Source organism: Bombus vancouverensis, unplaced genomic scaffold (genome assembly GCF_051014615.1).
Source record: "Bombus vancouverensis nearcticus unplaced genomic scaffold, iyBomVanc1_principal scaffold0064, whole genome shotgun sequence".
Lineage (NCBI taxonomy): Eukaryota > Metazoa > Arthropoda > Insecta > Hymenoptera > Apidae > Bombus > Bombus vancouverensis.
In genome coordinates, this window is record NW_027468955.1 from 289197 (window position 1) to 314710 (window position 25514).

At 36.5% G+C, this 25514-nt stretch overlaps 2 protein-coding genes across 6 annotated transcripts in view; one reads left to right on the forward strand and one right to left on the reverse strand.

The window, feature by feature from the left end:
- The window catches only part of LOC143304926 (uncharacterized), a 132518-nt gene that overhangs the window by 59929 nt on the left and 47075 nt on the right, over positions 1 to 25514 (forward strand). The window lies entirely within an intron of this gene.
- Positions 18949 to 24538, reverse strand: LOC143304914 (venom serine protease Bi-VSP-like). Of its 4 annotated transcripts, XM_076627452.1 has the most exons (6): positions 23960 to 24536; positions 23734 to 23888; positions 22529 to 23405; positions 21909 to 22452; positions 21601 to 21696; positions 18949 to 21524 (listed from the first exon to the last, which is right to left on the reverse strand). In XM_076627452.1, exons 2-3 carry the CDS (start codon positions 23863 to 23865, stop codon positions 23250 to 23252), a joined length of 288 nt encoding a protein of 95 aa, XP_076483567.1. In that variant the 5' UTR covers positions 23866 to 23888; positions 23960 to 24536; the 3' UTR covers positions 18949 to 21524; positions 21601 to 21696; positions 21909 to 22452; positions 22529 to 23249. The 4 variants fall into 4 exon arrangements, with proteins under 4 accessions (XP_076483567.1, XP_076483568.1, XP_076483565.1 ...); XM_076627453.1 differs by lacking the exon at positions 21909 to 22452 and having other exon boundaries at positions 23351 to 23405; XM_076627450.1 differs by having other exon boundaries at positions 21909 to 23405.

The following is a 25514-nucleotide window of genomic DNA, read 5'->3' on the forward strand; positions in this document are numbered from 1 at the left end:
AACTCTTTACCGGAATGTAGGCTAGTTTTAAGTATGTATCTTAGATTACTGTTTGATAGAATGCGCACACATATATATATGTTGCTGACAATGTAACCTTTATTTCTTTAATAATACAATATTGTATATTTTATGTATTCGTTAGACTATTAGTTTTTGACTTCATATATACTTATATTTCATAAATTGATAATATTGTATTTGTTGCATAGTATTGGAAGTACTGTCTCTAATATTTACTAGTTTATTACATGTCTGGCATATATGTTTATACTTATATGTAACTCTCCAAGTTGATTGATTAAAATATATTTATATATACATGTATTCCTGGCGTTTCAATTATTTCCCCTTTTGTAGTTATTCTTATTTCCTGGTTTATTTGTTTGGTTCGTAACTCGTTCAATCCATTAGCTGGTTCTATTTATTTTATTTTATACTGGTTGGATTTATATTATATTGAACCACAAGTTTTCAAATTGCAAGTCGGTTATTGGTAGGTTTATTTAGAGTTGTGTGTATATGTGTTTTGTTTATTGGTTAGATCTATTAGTCGCCCTCGTTTTGTTAATCCTTCCTTTAGTTTCGTAGCGCCGTGTGTTCGTTTGTGCATTCAAATCCTTATTCGCGCGTTTTGTATAGAATGGTTTTCTTGTTCTTGTTACGGCGCGTGCGGAGCGCGGGACGTGACACCCCCGCCCTTGGAGTTCAAATTTCCAAAGGAAATTTGACTGATGGTGTCTCTGAGTTCGCTCAAGGCGGACGTAGATGTCGTTGGTTGTTGAGTGACTACCGGTGTTATCGATATCCCTTGAGGTTGTGATGTTTGATCATGGATATTTCGTCTTCCTTTGAGGTATAGTAGCAGGTGGGTGACTGAGCCGCATATTGCTCCTAATAGGGTGATTCCACATCCGTAAGTTTCACGTAACTGGTATCCGTATATGGCTATATCTATTATCGTCTTGATTAATTTAAACATTACGAGTATTCCAAATATTGCTGCACTGACAGTTCCAAATTCCATGAAACCAGTCCATAAGCTTGATACGGTATTTTTCGCTATTGTCGTTAATGTGTTTTCGTCCATCATTCCCAGGATGTTTACTGTTCCAGGGACGATTGTTTTTCCTGTCGCTCCTCTGGCCAATGTGTTCAAGACTGCAGATTTTTCTGCCGGGAACATGACGTGGTCCCGTAGTGCGTCGAGGTCTTTTTGGGTATATATTCCGCTCGTGGCCAACGACGATGGTGCTGAATATCGCCACGTTTGGCGCACGTCCGGGCGGAGTTCCTGTGGTGTGATTCCCTTGCCAAACGGGTAGCTCCGAGTAGCATTCTGTTGTATGTCGTACCTTTACTTGTACCGGAATGCATTCGACTATATGGACCGCTTCTCCTGTGATCAGAGCCATGTGTCCTGGGTTTTGGTTATGGTGTATGCAAATTCGTCGGGCGGTTTGCCAAGCTTAAAGCGTTCTCTATTAGTTTCTTCTGTGTGGTGAGTCTTTGTGTCGGTATATCATGGTATAATGTTGTCATTTGTCATTTTACTTTCGAGTTTATTAGAAATAAGAATAACCTTTTATTATTATTAATATATATATGTATATAGAAAAAGAAAATTTTTATATTTATATGTATTTTTTCTCTTTTTTTTCTTATTGTTAAAACCTTTGTTTTATTTTAGGTTTTACGTACATGTTATCAGTGAAAATAAATATTATGAATGCTACTTGGGTTATAATTATATACATATATGCATACGTATTGGTAAGTAGTATAGATGAGATTTGTTTTATTGTTATGAATATATAAGTATATATTATCAATAGGAATAGATATTACAAATATAGCTTGTCTTTGAATATATATATATGTGCGTGTAATGGTAAATATGACGGCTTATTTTTATGAGTCACTTGCATTATCAATGGAAGTGAGTGTTATAAATATCGCCTACTTTACAACATGCGTGTATATATATATTGGTAGATATAAGTGAGAATTATATGTATAGTTATAAATGTTGTTTGTTTACAGGTGGATAGCAAAAGTATTTGGTTTCGTGGGTGGCGTACAGGTGCCTTACAGTTCTACGGTGCGGATTGCTATTCCTTGGACTAAAAAAATTTCTTTCGAGATGAGTCAGATTATTGTAACGATCATGCATGGGAGGATTTTCTGCAGAGATTCAAAATGCTCTCTGGATTCCTCGTGAAACGTCTGGACAACACCTACATGTACTTCCATCCGTCGTTCAGAGAATGGTTGATGAATTCGCCATCCGTTCTGCACACACATACAAAAATAGTTAATGTATATATATATTATTTATTTTTATTTTTTTTTTTTTTATAAGTTTCGTTCGGACCTGTTCCTTTGTACGAAGACTGTATCCCTGTATATAATATAATATATATAATATGTTATGATTATGTTAGTTGTTATTTATTATATATATATTTTCCTTATCTCTCTCTTTTTTTTGTTTGTTTTTTTTTTATTAGTACCTAACATTGCTATTATGATGCTGTATTATATTGCATTGGCTATTATTTGTATGTGCGACGAATTTTTCAACATGGCCGCTCGCGTGTCACTTTGGTATGGCGTTGGTTTAATGTCAACAGTAACGTGTTGTTGAAATAGCTAATTAATTGTTAATCATTATAATTTTATTTAGTAGTGTTTTTGTAATATTGTTTTGTATTTCATGATATTGTCTGTGTCAATACCGTGTGCTACTTTAATGTGATAACATGGATTGTATTGTTACCGAATTTCAATAGTCATTGTTTTGATTATACGTGACTTGCATTTATGTAAGTCTTGTTCAATTTAGTTAATGTTTTGTGTATTGTGTTACCAGTTATTTTCGTGTAGCATAACTTTATTCCTTTGCACCGAGTTCAGTCATGTCTTGTTGTTAATATTTAGTTAGTCTATCTTGATTAATTTCTAACCTATTTCTGTGTTTATTGACTTTTCTTATTTTCCCTATTAATTTATTATTGCATGTACTTGCTATTTGTTATTATTTTGTGTATGATATGAATTAGTTTCCTTATTAGTGATTAAATTTTATTTGTTAGATTGACATTGTAATTTCTAACCCATTTCTGTGTTTATTAACCTTTCTTATTTTCCCTATTAATTTATTATTGCTTGTACTTGCTATTTGTTATTATTTTATGCATGATATGAATTAGTTCCCTTATTAATGATTAAAATTTATTTGTTAGATTAACATTGTCTGTAATTCTTCAGATTCTGCTCTTTCGATGCTGCGTCACTTACCTGGATCGTTCCCACAACATCATCCGATTCTTTGATATGCCTTGGATACTTACTACGGCTGCCTTCTACTACGGCTGCCTTCAATCGTCTTATATCTGTGGTCATAAAGGTGGTGTTTAATTTATTTAATTCAATATGTGTATAATGCATTGTGTGCGCGACCGCTATTGGGCATTACAAAATAACATAACAATACTACGTAGATTAATGCATAACAAAATATCCTTTTACTCCGGTTATATTTATTACTAACTCTCAATTAATCTATCTTGATTATTTTCTAACAGCTTTCTATACTTTATCAGCTATTTTATTTCTTCTTATTAACCTGCGAAATTCATGCATGTACACTTCCTTGTATAGTGATTAATTGTTCACGAGGTAGGTTGTACTTTCATTGTTATTCGTTGAACTAACACGTTTTACGTTCAAACAGTAATTGGAGCACTCGTAATAAACCTTTTCTTTTCAAGTTTCCGCTATCTGTGTTATTCAACGAACAGTGCCATGCTTCCACAGTATTGTTATAACATTTAGTACTGTTGTATTTTGCATTAAGGCAATTGAAGTTAATTTGTTCATTTATTTTTCAGCTGGCTGTTGTACATGGTGTTCCGCAAACAGGGAGCCATAACCTATTTTGCACGTAAACCTTCTCGTATGATGATTACTTGTTCACAAGGTAACTTTCACTTTCACTCTTTTAATTATTTATTGAATCAACACGTTTTATATTCAAACAATGATTGGAGTACACATGATAATTTTCCTTTTTTTCTTTTTAGGTGTTCACTATCTGTATTATTCGACGAACAGTGTCACACCTCCTTTTGATTTATCCACAATATAGTTATAACATTTAGTAACCTTGTATTTTGCACTGAGACGATTGAAACTAATTTATTCACTTATTTTAGGTAGCTGTCGTACATTATGTACCACGAACAACGATCCATAACCTATACTTGCACGTACACTTTCTTGTATGTTGATCACTTGTTCACAAGGTAACTTTCACTTTCACTAGTTAATTATTCATTGAGTTAACACGTTTTATATTTAAACAATAATTGAATCACATATAATAATTTTCCTTTTCTTTTCTTTTATGTTTTCGCTATCTGTGTCATTCGACGAACAGCACTACAACATACACTACTGCACTACGTTGCCCACTGAAATCACTTTATTCATTGTTTATTTCGATTATGCGCTAGTTTTAACTTGTTTAAGTGCACCGTTCGCGGAATCCCATTTTCACTTCAATCTTGACGTTTTGGTTCTGCAAGATTTCTAGCACTTTGTGTGGTCCAGTATATTGATCGGAGAATTTTCCTTTACTAGGTTCTTTTAGTAAATATATCGAATCTCCTATTTTAAAATCTTGAGGGTTGATTCGTCGATCGTAATATTCCTTTGATCTTAGTTTGGATTTTATCAAATTTTCTCTTGCCATTCGTTGTACGGTGTAAATTTTATTGAACAGATCTTCGAGATATTCTGAGTATGTTGGTTCCATGTTCTCTTCGATTATTACTTCACCAGTAGGTTCTCTGGCTAGATGTCCAAAACTAATTCGTGCGGGGAGAATTTCGTTCCTTTCCTTCATTTTAGTTTTTATTTTGCGCCAAGACGCAAGTTTACTGACATCGATCCAATTATCCAATTGCTTGCTAATAGCATTCAAAATACAAATTTTTGAAAGTGCCGCAGCCATATTAACCCAAAAATATTTTGTATATAGTATAGCGTGATACCATCTATATTTTCCTGGGGGAATCATAAGATCAGCACTACCTACTATGTTACCTACGTCAAATATTAGATGTAGTAACCAATAAAGTATTTTTAATCCAATTATAATCCAATGGCTAGTGTATTCAAGTTTTTATATATATCTTCAACTGGTGATTCCCTATTTTCTCCCTTTTGACTTCTTTGGGCTCGTTGAACTTGCGTTTCTTCAGCTTGAAAATGTTTAGAATCCTTTTCCTTGGTTACCCTTTTTCCTTCTTTATTTACTTTATTCACAACACCTTTATTTTTCTCTACCTTTTCAGGATGAATAGTTTCACTGGAAGTGCTTATTATAATTAAATTATTATTTATTTGTATGGAACGTTTAGGAATATTTTTGGTAGATTTGGAATTATTCTTTGAATTTTTATTACAAACCTTTTTGCTTATAGATTCTGTTTTGGATTTAGGGATAGCTATATTTTTATTTTCTATAGTGTGATCTTCCTTGCAATTTAATGATTTGGCTTTGAGTTCGATAAAGTTTCCTTCTGATGGTTTTATAGAAGTTTTTGAGTGAGATACACTCGCTATCTCTTTTCCTATTATGGTTGAGACATTCACGAAATTCGTGGAGTCTTGCTTTTGTATCTTTGCCAAGTCGAACGTGGAGAGGCAATTCGCACTTCCCAGCGGGTCCAATATCTCTGTGATATTATGCAGTGGATAAGCATTGCCTGTCGTCTCGTCGTTCAATTTCCTAGTTTCTGCTTCGTCTGAAAGTTCTTTGGCACTAATATTATTTATCTTGTTTGGTAACTCAGGAAATTTCTCACTCATGATCCTGTCTATGGCACCGTGCGTCCTCTTATTATTTAACGTGACATTATCCCTTATCACAGCAACGGAATGGTGTTTGCATTGAAAAGTTGATTGGTTGAAATGATCAGCATCTCTCTTTTGATTTAGATCTCTATCGAGGTATTTATTTATGCATTTTTCTTCCCAAATTATTGCTCTTGCTTCTTTTCTAACATTTTCTTCTATTCCCGGGTTGTTTAGATGTTTCCGCGACGGCGGTATAAATCTCCAGTTCTGGCGGTTGTTTCGGTTATAATTATTCGAAGGTGTCGAATGTTGGTATCGAATTCTATTGTTCACTTGTTTTAGTTCTCGTATTGCTTTCACGGCTTGGCGGTACGCATCGTCCAAGGATTGGTATCCTGCTATCTTTACTCGTAAATACACCTCGTTTGGAAGCCCCTTAACGAAAGCTTCCCTCGTGTCTCGATCTATCCTATCTTGAAATACGGTGCCGTACTCGTACCTTTCCCCGTTCATTATCGCCAGTCTGAGATCTTTGACGCGTTCTATCTAGTCCAAAATATCTTCTCCCGGTCGTTGAAATATTGTAGCTAATTCCCCTTTATATTCGTTAACCGTTTTTCCCGGACCGAACATATCTTTTAATTTATTCCCGAAATCGTTTAAACTTATTACTTCTGTGTCTTCTATGGCGAGAAATGCGTGTCCGCGAAGCTTATTCGTTAATAATTTTACTAACTGAGATTCTTGATGCCTAGGAACCATGTTTCGTGCGCGCTCGCATGCTCTTAAAAATCGAAATACCGAGGGTCGATGTTCGTCGAACACTGGTACTGTCTCTATTGCATCTTTTAACTTAATTGGTTGGGTATTAACTTCTATCGGTATTGTCGCTTGGGAAATTATCGGCGATGATACGGGTGTCTTGATTTCTTTTTTTATTTTCAGTGAACGCACGTCGTCTTGTAATTTATTCATTGTTGTACTCATGTCGCGAAAATTCGCATCCCATGCTTTAAGTTTTTCCGACAACATCAAGATCATGTCTTTGTCCAACGATTCTAATTTAGTCGACATTATTTCTTAGGTATATATTTTATCGATAATCGTAACAACTTTAATTCTTTGTGGAGCGAATCGAACCGTTTAAACCAACTTTAATCCTCCGTGAAGCAGATCCCACCGCTGCCACCAAAAATTTAAATCTCTAATGTTACGTATCAATTTGTTTGTTTAAATCGATCAAATCTTAAGTTTAAATTTTACTGAAAAATTTTTTTTTTCGTTCGAGTTTGAATTTAATCTGAAGGGAAATAAACTGAATTGATATTATTGTGTATGTAATACTGATTTAGATTTCTAATTAATACGGTAGTTGCTGCCACCAGAAATAGTCTAAGGACTATTTCAAAATATTTTATTTTTTATTATTTTTTTTCGTTTAATGGGTAGCGTTAACTGACGCTTAATGCAACTGGTAAACGATTTCCACTTTTCGGCTAACCTGCTATGTGCAGGGATATTGGCACGGGAGAGGATTAAAGCTGGGAACAATAAATATTTGTCCTCGTTAAACGGATTTTTATTTGAATGTAGAATTGCTTAGATTATTACCTTTATATATATTTTATTAGCCGGATATATATATTTTAGCGTTGCTGGATTGGATAGGAATGTGAGATTTTTCGTTGTTTTATATAAATTTATTTTTACGTTTGACTTCTTCTTCTCTTTTAATTTCGCTGTACTAGTTTGCCGTTAGAACCGAAACTCAATTCATTTACTACGATGGATTCTGTTACCATGATTTTCTTGCCTTTTGAGTTTAATAATCGAGGATGATTCTAACGATCCTCTCTGTGTGGGACTCGTGTGATTTCGGAAGCCTTGCCCAAAGACGGGTAATATTTTACCAACAGTGGGAGGAGGAATGCGAAGATCGATGGGTGTTTTCGATAATCGAAAACACCGTTTGCACAAGCCAACACAGCGAACGATCCTTTGGTTAAATTTTCGAAGGGAAATTATTCTGCTATTTCTCTCTTACAATCGCATGCAATGATGGCAAGAATATCGATTAATAGCAATGCCGGTATTGCTCTTAATTTTCGATTGACCCCGACGATGTATTTAATGGTCCTCTCTGTGCGGGACTTGTGTGATTTCGCAAGCCTTGCCCAAAGACGGACAATATTTTGCCAACAATGGGAGGAGGAATGCGAAGATCAGTGGGTGTTTCAGTAGCTGAAAATACCGTTCGCACAAGCCGACACAGCGGACAACTCCTTTGTTTAAAGTTTAAACAATGATTCTATCTTCAAAACCGTTCACGAAAATAAAACGAGATCGATGATAGGAAGTTCTAATTCGATTCTCGAGGGCAACGAGATTATCAGAGAAGAAGGAAATTTTCAAAATTAATTTTCTTACCTTGAGGAGTAGGTGCTGTCTGGTGCCATTACCTCAGCTGCTCCGGTGGTCGTCGAAGTTTTTGTTGGGTTTATTACTTGAACTCGAATATAGTTTACTATCAACTTTTACTTTATTTATCTATTTCGATACAGACTGAACAATTTACTAACTGGATTAATACCGCAATTACAATGCGCGTTTCTGTCTAAGCGATGAAATGAGGACTTCAAAGATAAAATCTTTCTTTTACTTGGTCGCGGTTCTCTTTTCTTGACCGAAAAACTAAAGACCCCGAAACGCAAAATACTATACAAAATTTCTAAACGCAATGATGAGCGCAATAACGAACGTAGTAACAATGAACACAAAATATAATGAGCACAAGAATAATGAACGGTAATAACAATGATCACTATAATAATGAACGCAAGAATAATGAACGTAATACGAATGATCCGTAATAACAATGAACACAAAATATAATGAGCGTAATAAGAATGTTCACCAGAATAATAATGAGCGCTGCTCTATGTTGCTTCGCTTATTTATAATGCCATCCCCCACGGGGTGGTGGTCCACTGGGGGTACGCTTCCGTGGGAATCGGGATGTTGCAGTTTGGGTTTCTTGGAATCGTACGTGACAAAATGTAAATTCCGTATTTCGACTTAGTTTTTATCGGTCCTGTGCTTCTGCTGAGCTAGCGTCTAGGAGGCTTGAAGCATTCCATGCTGATCTAGTCTTTTCCGCGAGAAACTTCTATGTTTTGTACCGTGGGAATTACCCGTGTTTCTTCGGCGCGTGCAAGGGCCGGCGGCTGCAGCATCATTATCACCTCGATGTTTGCTCGGGCAACACGCGCAATTCCGCTGCTCTCCCACAACAAGGACCTCCTTCTTCGAGTTATTTTTCGTAAGTTTGGATATTCGCATATTATGGTTGTTTTTGCGATTTTAATGTTTTTTCCTTTTTTGTTGTTTCCCTAGGCTTCGGTGATCGTCGTTCGGACAATGTTTGCGGAGGCATTTCCATCAGAGGTTCCTTATTATTATTATTTTTTAGATGTATTTTGTTTTATGTACGATATATATATATATATATAATATAATTATAATATATTATATAATATATATAATTTCATCAATGAGATCGCGAGCGAGAATGTCTTTCCCGTCCCGATGATGCCACGGAGGAAAACTATAATGGGGTGTGTCTAAGGACACGAGATCATCGGATTCGTCGAGAAAAGCCTTCGTTCAGAAAGTAAGGGAAATTGGCGTTGCTGCTAATTGGTCAATCTCCATATCGGTGGTTAGAAAAAGATGCTAGCCGCCCTCGAGGGAAAGTTGCTAGTGGGAGACGCCGCTCGTTGAAAAATATGTCTCCCCTATCTTCCCGTAGTTGGGACAAAGACTGTTTGTCTGTTTGAAGGACTTTAGTTAACTAAACCTTAAGATTTATAACGGGCCCTCGGGCTAGCCGAACATGTACTGCGGAGACGCATCGACATCTGGCAGTCATCTTGCTCGAAGAATAGGGTCTGCGTATGGCGAGCCACGGGACAGAAACCGTTGGAATGTTTACTGTCGCGTGTCGCCACGAATATTTCTTTTAAGGAGAGCTATAGAATTACTCGATACCTGTTGTTAGGCAAAGCGTTCATCCCTTGACCGCGGCTACGTTGGGCGACAGACTGTCACCTCGAGCCAAAGCTCACCGTCACTAATCTCGAACAATTACAATCGGATTGAATAACTACAATAGTTTAGTTACAGTTATAGTAGACTTTAGATTGCAATGTTGCGGGGCTATCCAAAGGTTCCGGTGTCCTTTCATCTCCGACATATAGATATACATGTATATGTGACGAAATATACTAAAGCAATATTGACCCTTTGTCGCTGAAAGTATCAAACTACAAAACTTCCTTTCAAATTTTCAGAATAAGGAAATCAGGATCATAATAAATAATTGGAACATAATTAAAAATAATATATCTTCTCTATAAGATAATGAATACATTGGTTCATTTAATTTTTATGGATATTCAAACGCGTCTGTGAAATAAAACGTCAAGATTATAGAGTATAAAATTCATAGCTATGAAATAACTAAAACTCTGATGTATTATTAAAAATATACGTTAGGTTGTATGTAGTGATACATACAAAGATTACATGTACAAACCCATAATTAACACAATACTACCGCAACCATTCTGCAATCTACCTTGCCCAAAACACTCTTCCAGTCACCTCCAAACTCTTCAATTCTCTCCACCTAACCACCCACAAACCATTCACAAACATGCAATTCTCGACAAAAGAAGAACTTATCGTCAGTTGTCCTTAACATCTCGTTCATTCATTTGGTCCCTATCCCCCTATTTCCTCCCACTGCGATGATCGCACTACATTTTTCCACGTCTCTATTCTATTCTCTGGATGATCTGAATTCTCGAGCAGTCGAGTGACGATTGATCTGTACAATTGATCGATTTCTTTTTACTACAGACATGCAAGAAATTCCGTGTTGGAGAGCGATGTTGCGAGTTCGAGTGCCTGGACCATCTGAAGAACGTTACCGGAACTGGTATAGTTTATGTCGTTGATGATATGAATTCCTCCACGACTCAGCAACAAGAGCTACTCTGGGTAATGAGCTTAATGGTGCTGTTGCGGCTATTTTAATTTTTCAACAAGGATCCAGATGGCGCCGTTGACGAAATTCTTTCATTATAAACGTCAACGATCAACATCAGCCATCAGGGAACGAAGAAGGTACGCTGTAACGTGTCTGAGTAATTATACCTCGAGGAGTACATACAGTTATGTAATGAAGATTCGTATGTGAGTGTTTGTTTTCTTATTTCTTTTCCCTTTGTTTCATTTGAATGGATTTTTGTACTCAAAGAGCGAGGTAAGATTACGTCAGATACGTTTTTACATATGCTAAAAAAATGGAAAATGATGACGATGAATCAATGACACGTAGAAAATTATAATCTATTGTATTGCTGTTATCTAATGGTGTTGTAGTTGACTGTATGGTGGATGTATCCAATGGTGTTGTAGTTGACTGTATGTTGTTCAATATTGCTATGAAACTCTTCTGATTCATTGTCACTTATACGAAGGATGGAAGTATACGAATTGGGAGAAATTATTAATAATATTTACGAAGAGAAAGTAAGCTGTTCTATTTTAAATAAGAGACTGGTCAGCGTGGTTATTTTGTTTACAAAATCAAACGAATTTAATGAATGTAATGGTAAGGAAGTAACTATAAATGGCTGTTAAACTATTTTTATGCTTGAAAAGTAATTCGCAAAGTAATGTAAAGCAGTGCTACTGAGTTGTACATAACCTCTTTCAGAATTTGTTCTTAACCTCTTGCTTCATAACTTCCTTAATTATACTCTTCAAACTTATTGACTACTTCGATGTTGTTACGAACAGAAACTGATAAAATATTAATCTTAAATATAGATTGAAATGAAAGCTTGTCACGTAAATATATATATATGTCGGAGAAGCAGTGGGGATAGGGTTGTCGGTGTTTGAGGAGTCTTCATTGAAGGTAGCCATCGTTGCGGTGTAGCGAAGATACGATTTATTGACACAGGTATGAATAACACAGGTTTGACAATCTATCACGGCGGTGAGACGTCCGCGACACTAGTGACAGTGATCTCAGGTTCAATAACGAATCCGCGGTCAACGGGATGACAGATAGGCGTTCTCGCTGAATCTAAGTCTGACTCGTAAACGATAATTGCTGAGCGTAAAGACGTTACTCTTTAGTCGACGGGAGCGCGTCAAAGAATGCGCGTCCCGTCCCGATGATTCCACAGAGGAAAACTATACTGGGGTGTGTCTAAGGACACGAGATCATCGGATTCGTCGAGGAAAGCCTTCGTTTAGGAAGTAAGGGAAATTGACGTTGCTGCTAATTGGTCAATCTCCATATTGGTGGTTAGAAAAAGATGCTAGCCGCCCTCGAGGGAAAGTTGCTAGTGGGAGACGCCGCTCGTTGAAAAATATGTCTCCCCTATCTTCCCGTAGTTGGGACAAAGACTGTTTGTCTGTTTGAAGGACTTTAGTTAACTAAACCTTAAGATTTATTACGGGCCCTCGGGCTAGCCGAACATGTACTGCGGAGACGCATCGACATCTGGCAATCATCTTACTCGAAGAATAGGGTCTGCGTGTGGCGAGCCACGGGACAGAAACCGTTGGAATGTTTACTGTCGCGTGTCGCCACGAATATTTCTTTTAAGGAGAGCTATAGAATTATTCCATATGTTTGTTAGGCAAAGCGTTCATCCCTTGACCGCGGCTACGTTGGGCGACAGACTGTCGCCTCGAGCCAAAGCTCACCGTCACTAATCTCGAACAATTACAATCGGATTGAATAACAACAATAGTTTAGTTACAGTTATAGTAGACTTTAGATTGCAATGTTTGCGGGGCTATCCGAAGGTTCCGGTGTCCTTTCATCTCCGACATATATATATATATATATATGTACTACTTACTCAAACTATGGATCACATAACCTATACAAAAAAAAAAAAAAAAAAAAAATTATTGTACACTATAAAGCAAGAGGTTAAATCTTTAATCTGTTAAGAATTAAATTTTTTATTGTAACTGCGAAAATTATAAAAGTACCAAGCGAAGCAAGTACGGAATATATGCGGAATATGAATCGCTCAACGAACCAAAGAGCGGCTCAGTGACAAAATTAGTAAAGTAAAGACCACGAATATTACAACATTATATTCTACCACAAAATAATTCTCTATACAAAAAAGGTACACAACGAATCGATTTTTCACAACGATAAGAGTCAACACAACCAATCAAGACCAGGCGAGACTCTCATAAGACAACGATATCAGAGGGATCAAATCAGCGACTTCAATCTATGTTACAGAGTATAGTTATCAAGAAAAATTGCTCTTTTCATGAAAAGTATGGTAATGATACTCTTATAATACATTGTATATCTGGCAGTCGGATGTGCCCGTGGCCATCGGAAATGTAAAGACGACGCTTTTAGAAAGTGATAGCGCCATCGCGTTTTAAAAACGCGTTAGAAGAAGGACGGTTTCGCTATCCAAGGCGAATCGAAAAGTGTGCGTGTTGCGAGAATCAGAGTTGATCGAGACGTCGAAGCATAGAGTCGTTAGAATTGAGTTGCGAGTGTTGTCGAGTGTTAGAGTTGCTAGTGAGAGAGAGAGAGAGAGTTACCAAATAGTTGTCAAGTTATTTATTGTAAATACGAGCGTTCCATTTAGTTTTCCTGTTAATCAAACATCGTTTCTCTGTCTAACTAACATCTGTATTTTCAATCCATTATTAATATATTCCGATATTACAAGTGGGGGCTCGTCCGGGATTGAATAAGACAGAGAAACGATACGATTTAACGGAGCTATTTGTGCGGGAGTAGAAAAGAATAGAATAAAATGGCAAACGTTGAAGACGAACGATTGTCGGGGGAAGAGGATTTGACGCTGGAGGAGCTGAGGAGTAAGCTCGCACAGATGAATCTGCCTATATCCGGTGCGAGATCAGTGCTGGTTGCCAGGTTGAACAGAGCGTGCAAACCTGGTCGATCTACTCCTAAGGATTCGAAGCGTGGCGAAGAACCAACAAACCAGCGAGATCTAAGAAGCAAGCAGAGAGCCGAACGCAGTCAAGAGGGAGAGGAAGACCTCGAGAAGCTGAGGACGAAAGAGCTGAGAGCGCGTCTCGTTAGCTTGGGGTTGAAGGTAACGGGAAGAAAATCCGAACTACGCGCGCGGCTACAGGCGGCCCTAGAAGGAGACGATGTATCGTCGGAAGAAGGGAGCTCCGATGAAAGTGAAGGCGAGGACGATAAACAAGGCGCGCGAGAATACAGGAGAGGCACGCGAGCGGTGTATCAGGACCGCGATGAGTATCAGCAGAAGTATATGCGTCGGCTCGATGTTGAGTCTTAAAGACGTGGAAGACTCATTAGAGAAATTCAGCGGGGATGATCTGCTGAGTGTAAATCAGTGGGTGGAAGACTTCGAGGAAATGGCAGAAGTGTGGGGTTGGTCAGACGCCCACATAGTGGCCTATGCTAAGAAATTACTCGCAGGCTCCGCTCAGACCTTCGTACGACAAGAGCGATGCGCGAAGTTCTGGGCAAAGCTAAAAAAGGCGTTGAGGAATGAGTTTGAAAATGTAGTAAGCGACCAACAAATACATGGCGAGTTATCCCATAGAAAGAAGAAAGCAGATGAGAGTCTGCAACAATATATGTATCACATGTGCGGGATTGCAAAAGAAGGAAGGGTTGATACGCAATCCTTGATAGACTACATTATTCAAGGCATTCCCGACGAGGTCGCGAACAAGACTGTGCTATACGGAGCCAGGAATATCGAGCAATTAAAAGAGCGTTTCAGGCGCTACGAAGCGATAAAAAGAGATATGGAGATGAGGACGAAATTTGAGGAGCCGAAGAGTAGCAGGGTAAAGCCGGTGGCGAAGCTGTCCGAAACCGAGAGGAACAAGGAACCCGGTCGATCTGGAGATGCGAGGAAGGCGCGATGCTACAATTGCGGTGATGCGGAGCACGTGTGTGCGGAGTGTCCGAGCAAGTCGAGAGAACCTAAATGCTTCAAATGTAGGGAGTACGGACACATCGCATCAAAATGCGACAAGGCACTGGGTGAGCCGTCAAAAAAAGTTTACAGCGTGTTTCGGTCGTTACAAACAAGGCGTGGTAAGGATGTTAAGATGGAAAATTTCGAATTGAGCGCGTTGATAGACACCGGTAGTGAGCTGACTCTAATGCGAGCAGATCAGCATGTGAAAATCGTTGGATTTGGCGGTGTCGGTTCCGGAAGGAATTTTACGCTCGGGAAATTTTCGACGAACATTATTATAGACAATGAGTCGTACTGTATAACCATACACGTAGTTCCAGACACAGTGATGCAACATTCGCTTATTATTGGCGCAGACTTTTTGGACACTGTTGAAATAAGTACAAAAGGGGGAGAATCTTTTATTAGTAGAATAAAGGACGAAAATCCCGATGAGTGTCCGGAAGTCCTCAAGATAGATGTAGAGACACAGGCGAGTGAGATAGATTTGTCACACGTTAAGGACATGCAACATAGTCTAAAAAGAGATTTGAAGAGAACCAAAGCATTGCTAAGAGACGCTCAAACGATGCCGGAGAGATCGAAAGGTGACTCGACGGGTAAAGCAGCTTTACGACAGCTGAAGAACCAGTTAGAAGATGCAGAATGCGCTAGAGCAGTTGCAGTTAAAGCGAAACAGGCACTGGAGCAAGAACCGAATGAGACGCGGGCTTCGTTGCAGGAAGTACTGCGGCAACGTTCCGAAGCAGAAGATCGTGATTAATGTAGCTAGTCGCGAACGAACTGAGCTACTGTCGCAATTGGAAGAAAATAAAGAAGAGTTAGCAGAAGTTTTGAAGAAGTATCGGGCAGCTGTGCAGCAAGTGTCGGAGGAACGGAGAATAGTGGCAAGACACGTGGTGATTGGTAAAGTGGACCACGAGATGGTGTCCTCGTCGGATTCTTGCGGCCAGCAGGAGGACTTAGCGAACATCACGAGGAGGAAGAATCTGGCTAAACAACAGCAACAGGATGTTGTTGATGATATTTGCGAATTTACTGAGAAGGATAGCGTTGCGGGTGTGAGGGTTGTTTCAAGTTTTCGGATAGACTCGAAGAGAGTGAATGCAAGGCGAACGAAAAGACAAGGGAAGTCGCACGCGCGGAATCCCTCCAATAATATCGATACGAAGATTCGATATACAGAGGATGTGGATGACGAGGACGACGATGGGATTGTCGAGGACACGATGAACGTGAAGACATTCGAAAAAGAAGAGATCATAGTCTCGGTAGATGGTAAGTTGTTAACGTCTTCCATGAACCGAGCCTACGAAAATGTCACGATGCTGCCACGACGATCAAAGCCCCTGACAAGAGTGAAATGGGTAAACAAAGAACGGAGAGGAAGATAGAGGAAGAGCGAAAGAGGAGCAGTAGCATCGAGGACGAACAGGCCGCGGTGTTCCAAGAGGAACGAAATCAGCTGCGTGCGGACGCAAAGAGACGGATTGAGGAGATCCAAATCCGAAACAAGCGGGCGTATAACAGGAGACGCAAGAAGGCGACAGCATACAGGACGGGAGATCTAGTGGCAATCGAGAGGATGCAGAGGGGTCCCGGGCTAAAGCTGCATCCGAAGTTTCTTGGACCGTATCGGGTGATAAAAGTCCTGCGAAATGACCGATACATAGTGCAGCGAGAGGGGGAGCACGAAGGGCCACGTACAACTTCCACGGCAGCCGATCACATGAAATGGTGGAATGCTGACGATAGTGATGTAAGTGCGAGCGGCGATGATGAGCACATCTGAGGGCAGATGTGATTGTCAGGAAAGGCCGATTGTAATATCGTAGAATAGCTTTGATTGGAGATCGGCTGAAAATAGAAAAACCGTGTACGTCGTGTTTCTGTGGTTCGTTTACATTTAAGAGTGCCTACGTGACTAAAGGCACGTAGTTGGTAGTTCTTACATAGGTATGAGGGAAACAATAGACAACGTTAGAAGAAGGACGGTTTCGCTATCCAAGGCGAATCGAAAAGTGTGCGTGTTGCGAGAATCAGAGTTGATCGAGACGTCGAAGCATAGAGTCGTTAGAATTGAGTTGCGAGTGTTGTCGAGTGTTAGAGTTGCTAGTGAGAGAGAGAGAGAGAGAGAGAGAGTTACCAAATAGTTGTCAAGTTATTTGTTGTAAATACGAGCGTTGCATTTAGTTTTCCTGTTAATCAAACATCGTTTCTCTGTCTAACTAATATCTGTATTTTCAATCCATTATTAATAAATTATAATTAATCGGACAAAATTACACCTTTAATATATTCCGATATTACATTACCGTGATGTAATATTTATCATGCTTATTTTGTACGTAAAACGAATCGTTGGAATATTCCCGAAGCTAACGAAGCATTTCCCAAAAGTTAAACCGAAGAAATTAACGCGAATAGTTAAGTGAAATTTTTTCATTAACTTGCTGACCAACCGGCAAATAAAAAATCATAAAAATTGTTTCAATGTGTTGAGGTCACGCATAACTTCTTTTTTCATTGACGATTACCAAACAGGTAAAATTTCGAAATTGTACGAAGGCCACGTGACCAGATCGTATTGGAATTTGAAGTGCATGGAAAAAGACAACTCGAAGTACAAACCTTGAGCTGTACTACTCGAAGTACAAACGTGAACTAATGGATGCAGAAAAGCAATTAACGCCAAACATCCGAACAGCATCTTGGAGCCCGTCATTGTTCTGAAATAAAAGAAGTGACGAATTAAAAAGACGCAGGACTAATAATAATAAAGGAAACTTAGTTCGTATTATAAATTGAATTTACATCAGAAAAGAAGCACGATCAAGCGAAACAGATCGTAGAAATGACAAATATCATCGATATACGTTTCAGTGTAATTTCACTTTTGAAAATTATTTAGTTTAATACGATCGTATTCATCGCTCTGAAACTTTCATTGTGCTGCAATTTGTGCTGCGTCTTTTTAATTTCTCTATCTTTCTGTGTTTTCGGAAAAATTACTTGAAAGATTAAGAATTGCTTGCCTTATTTTATTTTCGATTAGTTAGGATTTGATTATTCCAGTTAAGGTTTATTATTTATAACAGGTTTTATCACTTGTTTATTATTTAGGAGTTTGTTATTTTAGGATTAGTACCTTTTAGGATTTCTTATCCTTCGAGTTTCTGTTTCAGATATCTAGGTCTATTTCAAGATGTTTTATTACATTAGGATTATTTATTCGATTAAGATAATTTAAGAGTTTCACAATGTACAAAGAAATAATCGCGTGAAATTTAGATTTATGCTTTAAACGTATTAAACACGCGGTAATTTCAATGTCTATAGCCTCGAACGTGTTCTGATTAGTTGTGTCATTGTCTGTGACATTGAAATCACAAAAATCCATTGCAAGTGTGCTGTCATGCAATGTGGATGTAATTGGGTTTTTTGGGTATTTCCTGTATCATCTGATTTGTACAGTACTATTTTAACGCAAGGACAGGAAACTTATTATATATTTCCCGTCCATTATTTGAATCGTTGTGAAGTGTAACGAATTATATTCGATTCGAGGAGATGTTAATGAATTACCCATTTCATATGTAATTACATGGAAATAAAAATCATTGCAAAAATAATTGATCTAATGACAACGGAATTTCCAATATTTTTTTGTTTCGTCACGTCTTTTTCATAATATATCTTTTATAGGTACGTGATTTATTAATCGTTCGAATGGAAATAATTATTCGTATAATATTCAAATGATTCTAGCCATAAAATAAATTAAAACGATACCTGTCAATGATATGCAATCTGCGTATGACGTCAACCTCGATCTATGCTTATACAAGAAATTTTATCAATCAATGACTAGATATACAATAATCAAATATTATAAAATTTCCTGAAAACCTTTAGGTGTTAATATTAAGGTGTTAATATCTTTAATATTTGCAAGTTATTGTTTAGCGCTAATTAGTTAGAATGTAACAAGTGGTGTACCAGAATTGAGATAATTAAGCCACACGAACAATCTTATTTAGATCTTTTTAATTTTTTAATTCTCTTTTGCTCCAATACTTCGTAAAATTAATCTTCGTTAGCTACTACACTTCATAGAATGACAAGAGATAATTTTTCTTATATAACGTTTCATTCATAAAATCTATCATTAAAGTATATCTTCATAAAAATATCATTCCATACTAACGGTATATTTGGTGTCATACGAGATAACAGTTACCAGTGATGACATATGTAACTTTATAAAGATATCTCGTTTTATTATATATTAAAAGAATGTACTCATTGCTGCTATATTTCAGATGAAAAAAAGGAGGCAACGATTTTACAGTGAAATCGTTCGTTTACAACTGATTCATTTACATTTCATGATAATACTGTGCATTCTGAATATGCTATGATTGCATACTATTGCTCCGGCTTTACTTGTATTTTCGATATTGGTATAAATAGAAAGACAATTAATGTCGTTCGAGTCTATTTTTGGATCATTTATATTACGTTTAATCCATATAGTTATTATATGAGACATAGTATCGTAAAATTTGGAAGAATAAAACGTTCGTACAGGATGTACATTTTATAAGAATTCCAACAAATCTGCGTGTGCACCTAAAATACAAACCGATAGTGATTGTTCATAAGTTTATATACATTATCTAATGTCAATCGAAGGTATCAATTCTTTTTCTCCATAAGAGTACTTTTTCATTTATATGTGTTCAAAAATACACGTGTTCAACCGTGAAGCATATGTCACCTACAACGAAAAAGAGTTTTCCTATACTTAATATTTCCTTTATATACCTATGAAAGTCTATTCTTCGCGTAGTATGAAATTATGAATAAATCTGGAATATTGTTCAATCTGAAAAGAAAAATAACTTATTGACATCATTCATTGATACGAGATTCAGAATGTTTGTTTTGTCTTGCAGAGAAAGAAGGCAGCCCTTTCTTTTAATGTGAAATAGAAAGCGAAAATTTGAAAACAGATTTTTTGGAAATTTACTTGCAAATATCGTTTTCAATATCGTGATTTTCTTCCCAATGGTACTGTACTTTCAAATTTTCCAGTATCCCTCTAAAAACAAAAAGTCGAACCTCGTTATTATTAACGTAGGCATTACAAGGAAGAGAAGTATTAGAAAGCAGCTCCTTTTTATTATGGATTTCTTTATAATCGTGTAAATAAGAAATTCCGGAAATTTTTTCCTCAAGAATTTAATTCTTGTGTTTTGATTGATAATTATTACACTGCATACTAACTTTTCGCATACTGTTCGCGTCTAACAATTTCCTAATAATAACTACTTCAAAATTACATATGTTCTTGCACGAATTCAAAAGTACGTATGATACAATTACAATTGATTCTAAAATAATAATTATTTAAAGATATTAAGATACTAATTAAACGTTTCACTATATTTCAAAATCTGGAACAACAAATTTTTATTTATAAAAAATGAAACTGTCTTTATATATTCTTTGTCATGATGCTATTTCTTATTACCATGTCGACATTTTTTAAAATTCATTTTGTTATCTCTACGCAATATGAAAATTCATATACTGCTTAATATTTTTTACATATTATCCATCCACCGCATGATATCTCCTGAAAAATCAAAATATTAATGTTATATTATTACAATGCTTCTTAAATTTCAATTTTTGACAAATTTGAAATCCAATATATTTTGCACAATTATTATTTATCAAAAAATTCTAAGTTAGTAACTTTCTTTTCAAATGGCAAATAACATATACTTTGACTTACCTGTAAGTTTTTGTTCCTAATCATCATTTCCTCTTATAGAACATCATTATTGTTCTCATAATTACTACCAGTGTCATAGATATTGTAGTGGCTACAACTGAATTAATAGAAAATGATAAATAACTGTGTATAACACTAACACATAACTGTGTATAACAATGACACATAACTTTTACTTACATATCAGTCGATAAGGGATTACTGTGATATCCTGTTGATGTTTCTTAAGGCACTTGATTAGGTGCGATACGGTATCATTCCTTATGGTATACTGTAGATAAGTATTTTAGAAAATAACAAGAATAAATCTAAATTATTCAGAGGTTCCAGTTTCGGCTTAGACATAAATACAGGACCATTTGCAAAGAAGAAAGGGTGCGTTTCTACAGCCTCGTTATAGTAACCATGAATACCAATCTCTGAATTACTGGTTACTAAACATAAATATCCTATAAAATTTAATATATTTCTTTAATTTTTAATACATACACGAGTTAGTAGTTCTAAATTATGAATCATCCTACCTGTGATATTACACTTTTCCTTATAATATCATCACTCAAGTGAACAACATTAAGATCATGTAAACCATGTCATCCTATCTTACTGTGAAGATACTTAGTTATGTTATCTAACATTATAAAAATATCATCAAATTCAAGTCCTTTTATTCACATCACATGGCCACGGCGATCTGGTTCTTCGTTATATAATGTTCTAAAATTTGTCGTATATATAGGATGTACAAACCGTGATATCAAGGTATCAGTTCTTCCTTCCCAAGGGACAGTTTCATTAAAATTCTGATAGAATTAAAAATTAATTATTAATATTCTAACAATCATATATGTTAAATACATTATAGTCAACGATATATACCTGAGCGAATGTAGGGGTGATTCCTTGATAATTATAAATGTCATCAGCCCACATCATTGTGCCACTTCTTTGTACTCCAGCCTCTAGATTAACAGCCTAAACAAACATACAAAATTTTATAGAAGCTGTACAAAATATAGTATATATGCGCAATATTGAAGCGTTCAAGGGGATATAAAGGTAATGTACATCACATACACGTGTACTCTCATGCAACAAAATACAATTAGATTTAATAGTATAAGCTCTTTTATTCATCATAATAGATTGGAAATTTAAGTGTCTTACGAGGGTGAGTAAAAAGTTACCCGCTCTGTCGGTGTAGAATTTATTTTAAGCAATTGTCAAAAAAGACATACATCATTTTTTGACGTAATCACTCAATTTCTGTATACACTTTGTCCATTTGCCGAAGGACCTTCGTATTTTCTCATTAAAAAATGTTTTGGGCTGAGCTGCGAACCACGAATGCATCGTCGTCTTCACCTTTTCATCAGCTTTTTCGGCATCCATCTCGCACAAACTTTTTAAAACCCAAATCTGTCGTGCACTATTGCATAAGCAGAGCCGTGGCTGATTTGCAAATGATTTGCCACATTATCCAGTGTCACTCGTCCATTCCATAGAGCATAAGTTCATGAGCACGTTCAATGTTGTCATCGTGGATGTGGACGGGCGTCCAGCTGTTTTTTCATAACACTTGTGCGATCTTCTTTGAACTTTTGTGTCCATTCAAACACACTTCGTGACAAAACACTTTCTCCATAATGTGCATTAAATCTTTGATAAATATAGGCATCAAACATAACCTCTGACCACAAGAAACGAATCACAGCATCCTGCACTGTTTTCCTGCAAATTACCATTGCAAAGCGCCATTACTCGCGCAACGGTCACAAACGAATTAACGTAACACAATGAAACCTACGCAGCAGCACTGAACAGATATTGACGTCATACGAAGAGTGCAGATGGATCAATACGGTCGACAGAAGTTTTAACTATCTGGAGTGCGGATAAATTTTTACCGAGAGTCGTATAGGAATCTATAATCTGTAAGTACACCTTTGGCTGAATGGAAATTTCTCTTACATATAGTCAAAAATGCAGAAACAGTGTATTGAATTGGAAAGTGATAAAAAATAAGCGAAGTTTCGAGGTTGCATGTGATTGCATGAGTACACAGGACGTTTTTAGCGAATAAAAAATAATTTTGAAAGACACGAGACTTATCTTGTATTTTATGCACTCTCTGTGTCCGAATCTCCAGAAGCTCTCTATCTTATGAAGTGTTTTAGATTAGCCGGAAAATTTTGTATGTACATACAAGAAGTATACGATCTAAGTGGAATATTCCATTATTCTCTTGATACAACAGAAACGAAATTTACAGAACTTCTCAGAAAGTTGGTTTATTATTACCAAATTAATAGAATTAATATACGTTTATCATCTTTACATACCTAAGTCGTGGAGGTTTATCGTGCGTAAAAAATTAGTGTCGTTTCAAAGTTACATTTCGTACATTTTAAGCCTATAATTTGTAACGTACAAAACAATGTGAATTTGAGCTGTTTCTTATCTCCACAATAAGAAAATCCAACTTTACGTTTTTTACACAATGATATTTATGGAACAGTAATATCATATTATTGCATCGCTTGGAGAATGAAGTCAAGGTACGATGTGACCCTAGTGTAAACGCTGGGATAGCCAGCTGTGCCGCACTTATAAGCGTAAGACACAATACCTATTAAATACGAGGTTAATTCATGTTGTATCAGCAGTGGTCCGCCGAGGTCAGCCTGAAAGGATCGTTAAATTTTTAATCAAAGATACTGAAATATATCGATCGAATTGTATTGAAATTATACTTATATACAGTAATAATCTTCTATTGATTTGTGTATAGAAATACTCCAATTTATAATGTACATGTTATATGTATTTTGAGCAAAACTAAGATTAGAAGGAAATTAGATTAAATACCATAATGAGGTGTGAGAAGTGGGCAAAACTATTAAATTGTGTTTATTTATTATTTCTAATGTTTAAGACGTCGATTTGATGTTAATTCGAATTGACGTGTCTTCAGATACCGTATAGTTTGTAGTAACTCTGTAACTTAATTACCGTACAAGAATCCTCTCCACCCTGAGCATGTTCGGCGCATATTATACCATCAGTGATATCAGGTGCATTAGGAAATTTGGAATAAGCTATTTTGCATTCGGCGTTCTTAATCACTGGCATTTGTACTTCCATTAATGCATTACGTCGTGGTCGTCCTACGAAGAAAATAAGAAAGATATTTAAGACTGGAACTGTTTAATTTTATTATAAAATTGATATCACTTACTATATCTTAACGCTCCCCATCCAGCAACAAGGGGGTTATAGCCGACGAAGTTGCTCTTTCGTACAAATGGGATATACGTACCCTGAAAAATAAAAAAATAAATGAAAATGCAGGAAACGAATGACCAAAAGTATGAGAAAGAATTGTACACGCTTTATGACACAATATATTTGTACAGTAAGAAATTTCAGGATATGATACTTCAGTAATACTCAATAGCATATATATATATATATATATTTGAGGAGTTACTCGAAAATGGCACCTCCTCCACCAATCTAAGAATGGCAATATTATGATTGTGTATGTTTTCTATTCCATCCATATGTGCACAATGTGCTGCGGTCAAAACATGCCTAGCCGATATCAGGGAACCTCCGCACTTCCATAGTGGTTTGTCTGGGTTTCGGGAATTGCGAAAACCTAATGCAGCGATCCATGGCCAAGCGCCTAAAATGCAATAGTCATAGTTGTGAATATACATAATTTTTTCTCACATAACGAGTAACAACGATTATTACCTATTCGATATTCGATCATACAGCAGACGATAAGTACATACGTACAAATACTCTGAAATAGAGATTTGATAAAGACAGAAATTAAATTTTTATTCCAGTGGAATACAAATTATTAAATAATTCTATATAATTTCTATTTGAACTATACTGAACTATAAAGTTCAAACGTGTAATTTCTGCCTTAACAGTTTTTGATCTCTATCCATATTATTACTCCTATATCAATTCTTTATTTCAAGCAAAAAGATACTCTTCCTAACATGAAGTAAAAGAAAGAAATAATTCAAGTTAATAAGTAAAGTTACTACCGATGAAATCATAGCATTATTATTTAGTCTAATTGAAATGTACATTGATGTAGTATCGTGGACGAAAGGCCTGGGAAATATCGGACGAACTATGAACAATGTCGCGAGAGCCGAGGCGCCGTCGGGCCCATCAATGTGTCATGGGTCTTTTCAAGTGCATAGTTTCGTGGAAAAGACCTACGTGACCCTGGCTACGAGCGTCTGCAGAACACGTGTGCGGTGGGCCTAGGAAAAGGACAACGGAATGCGACAACGGCCAGAGAGTTGCGAGTCGAGGATTCGAGTGCGAGTCGAGCGGAGACAGAGTTTGCGAGTGGCGTTGCCGAGAGAGTGTGGATTGCGCTGTTTTCCGTACGTTTGGTATGAATAGTTCAAGTTAATCAACAATCGTCTTTTTCTGTCTGATTAACATCTCTATTGTCCACTCTTTGTAAACAGTATTACATCACGATATTACATTTAGTTCTTTCAACTACTAATTTTCAAATCCTGTGCTGTTCCGTTAATTGAACGACGCGCCGACTTTTCGTACAAGTATCTTGTATCTTATCTGTATTATTTAGTTATCAATAAAGAAGAAACATTTTCTAATTGTATACTTAAATTTATCGATCAATTATGAACATGTAATAACATTTATTTCTTTCAACTACTAATTTTTAAATCATCTGCTGTTCGGTTAATTGAAGGATGTCGGCTTTCTGTAGAAGTATTTCATATTTATTA

Bases quoted from the DNA above. Each gene is read 5' to 3' on its own strand.
- LOC143304914 (XM_076627451.1), bottom strand. From the start codon at position 23,865: ATGGAAGTACAAATGCCAGTGATTAAGAACGCCGAATGCAAAATAGCT. The intron at 23,406-23,733 runs GTAATTAAGTTA...CGATCCTTTCAG, and splicing joins GTGGAGAGGATTCTTGTACG to GCTGACCTCGGCGGACCACT.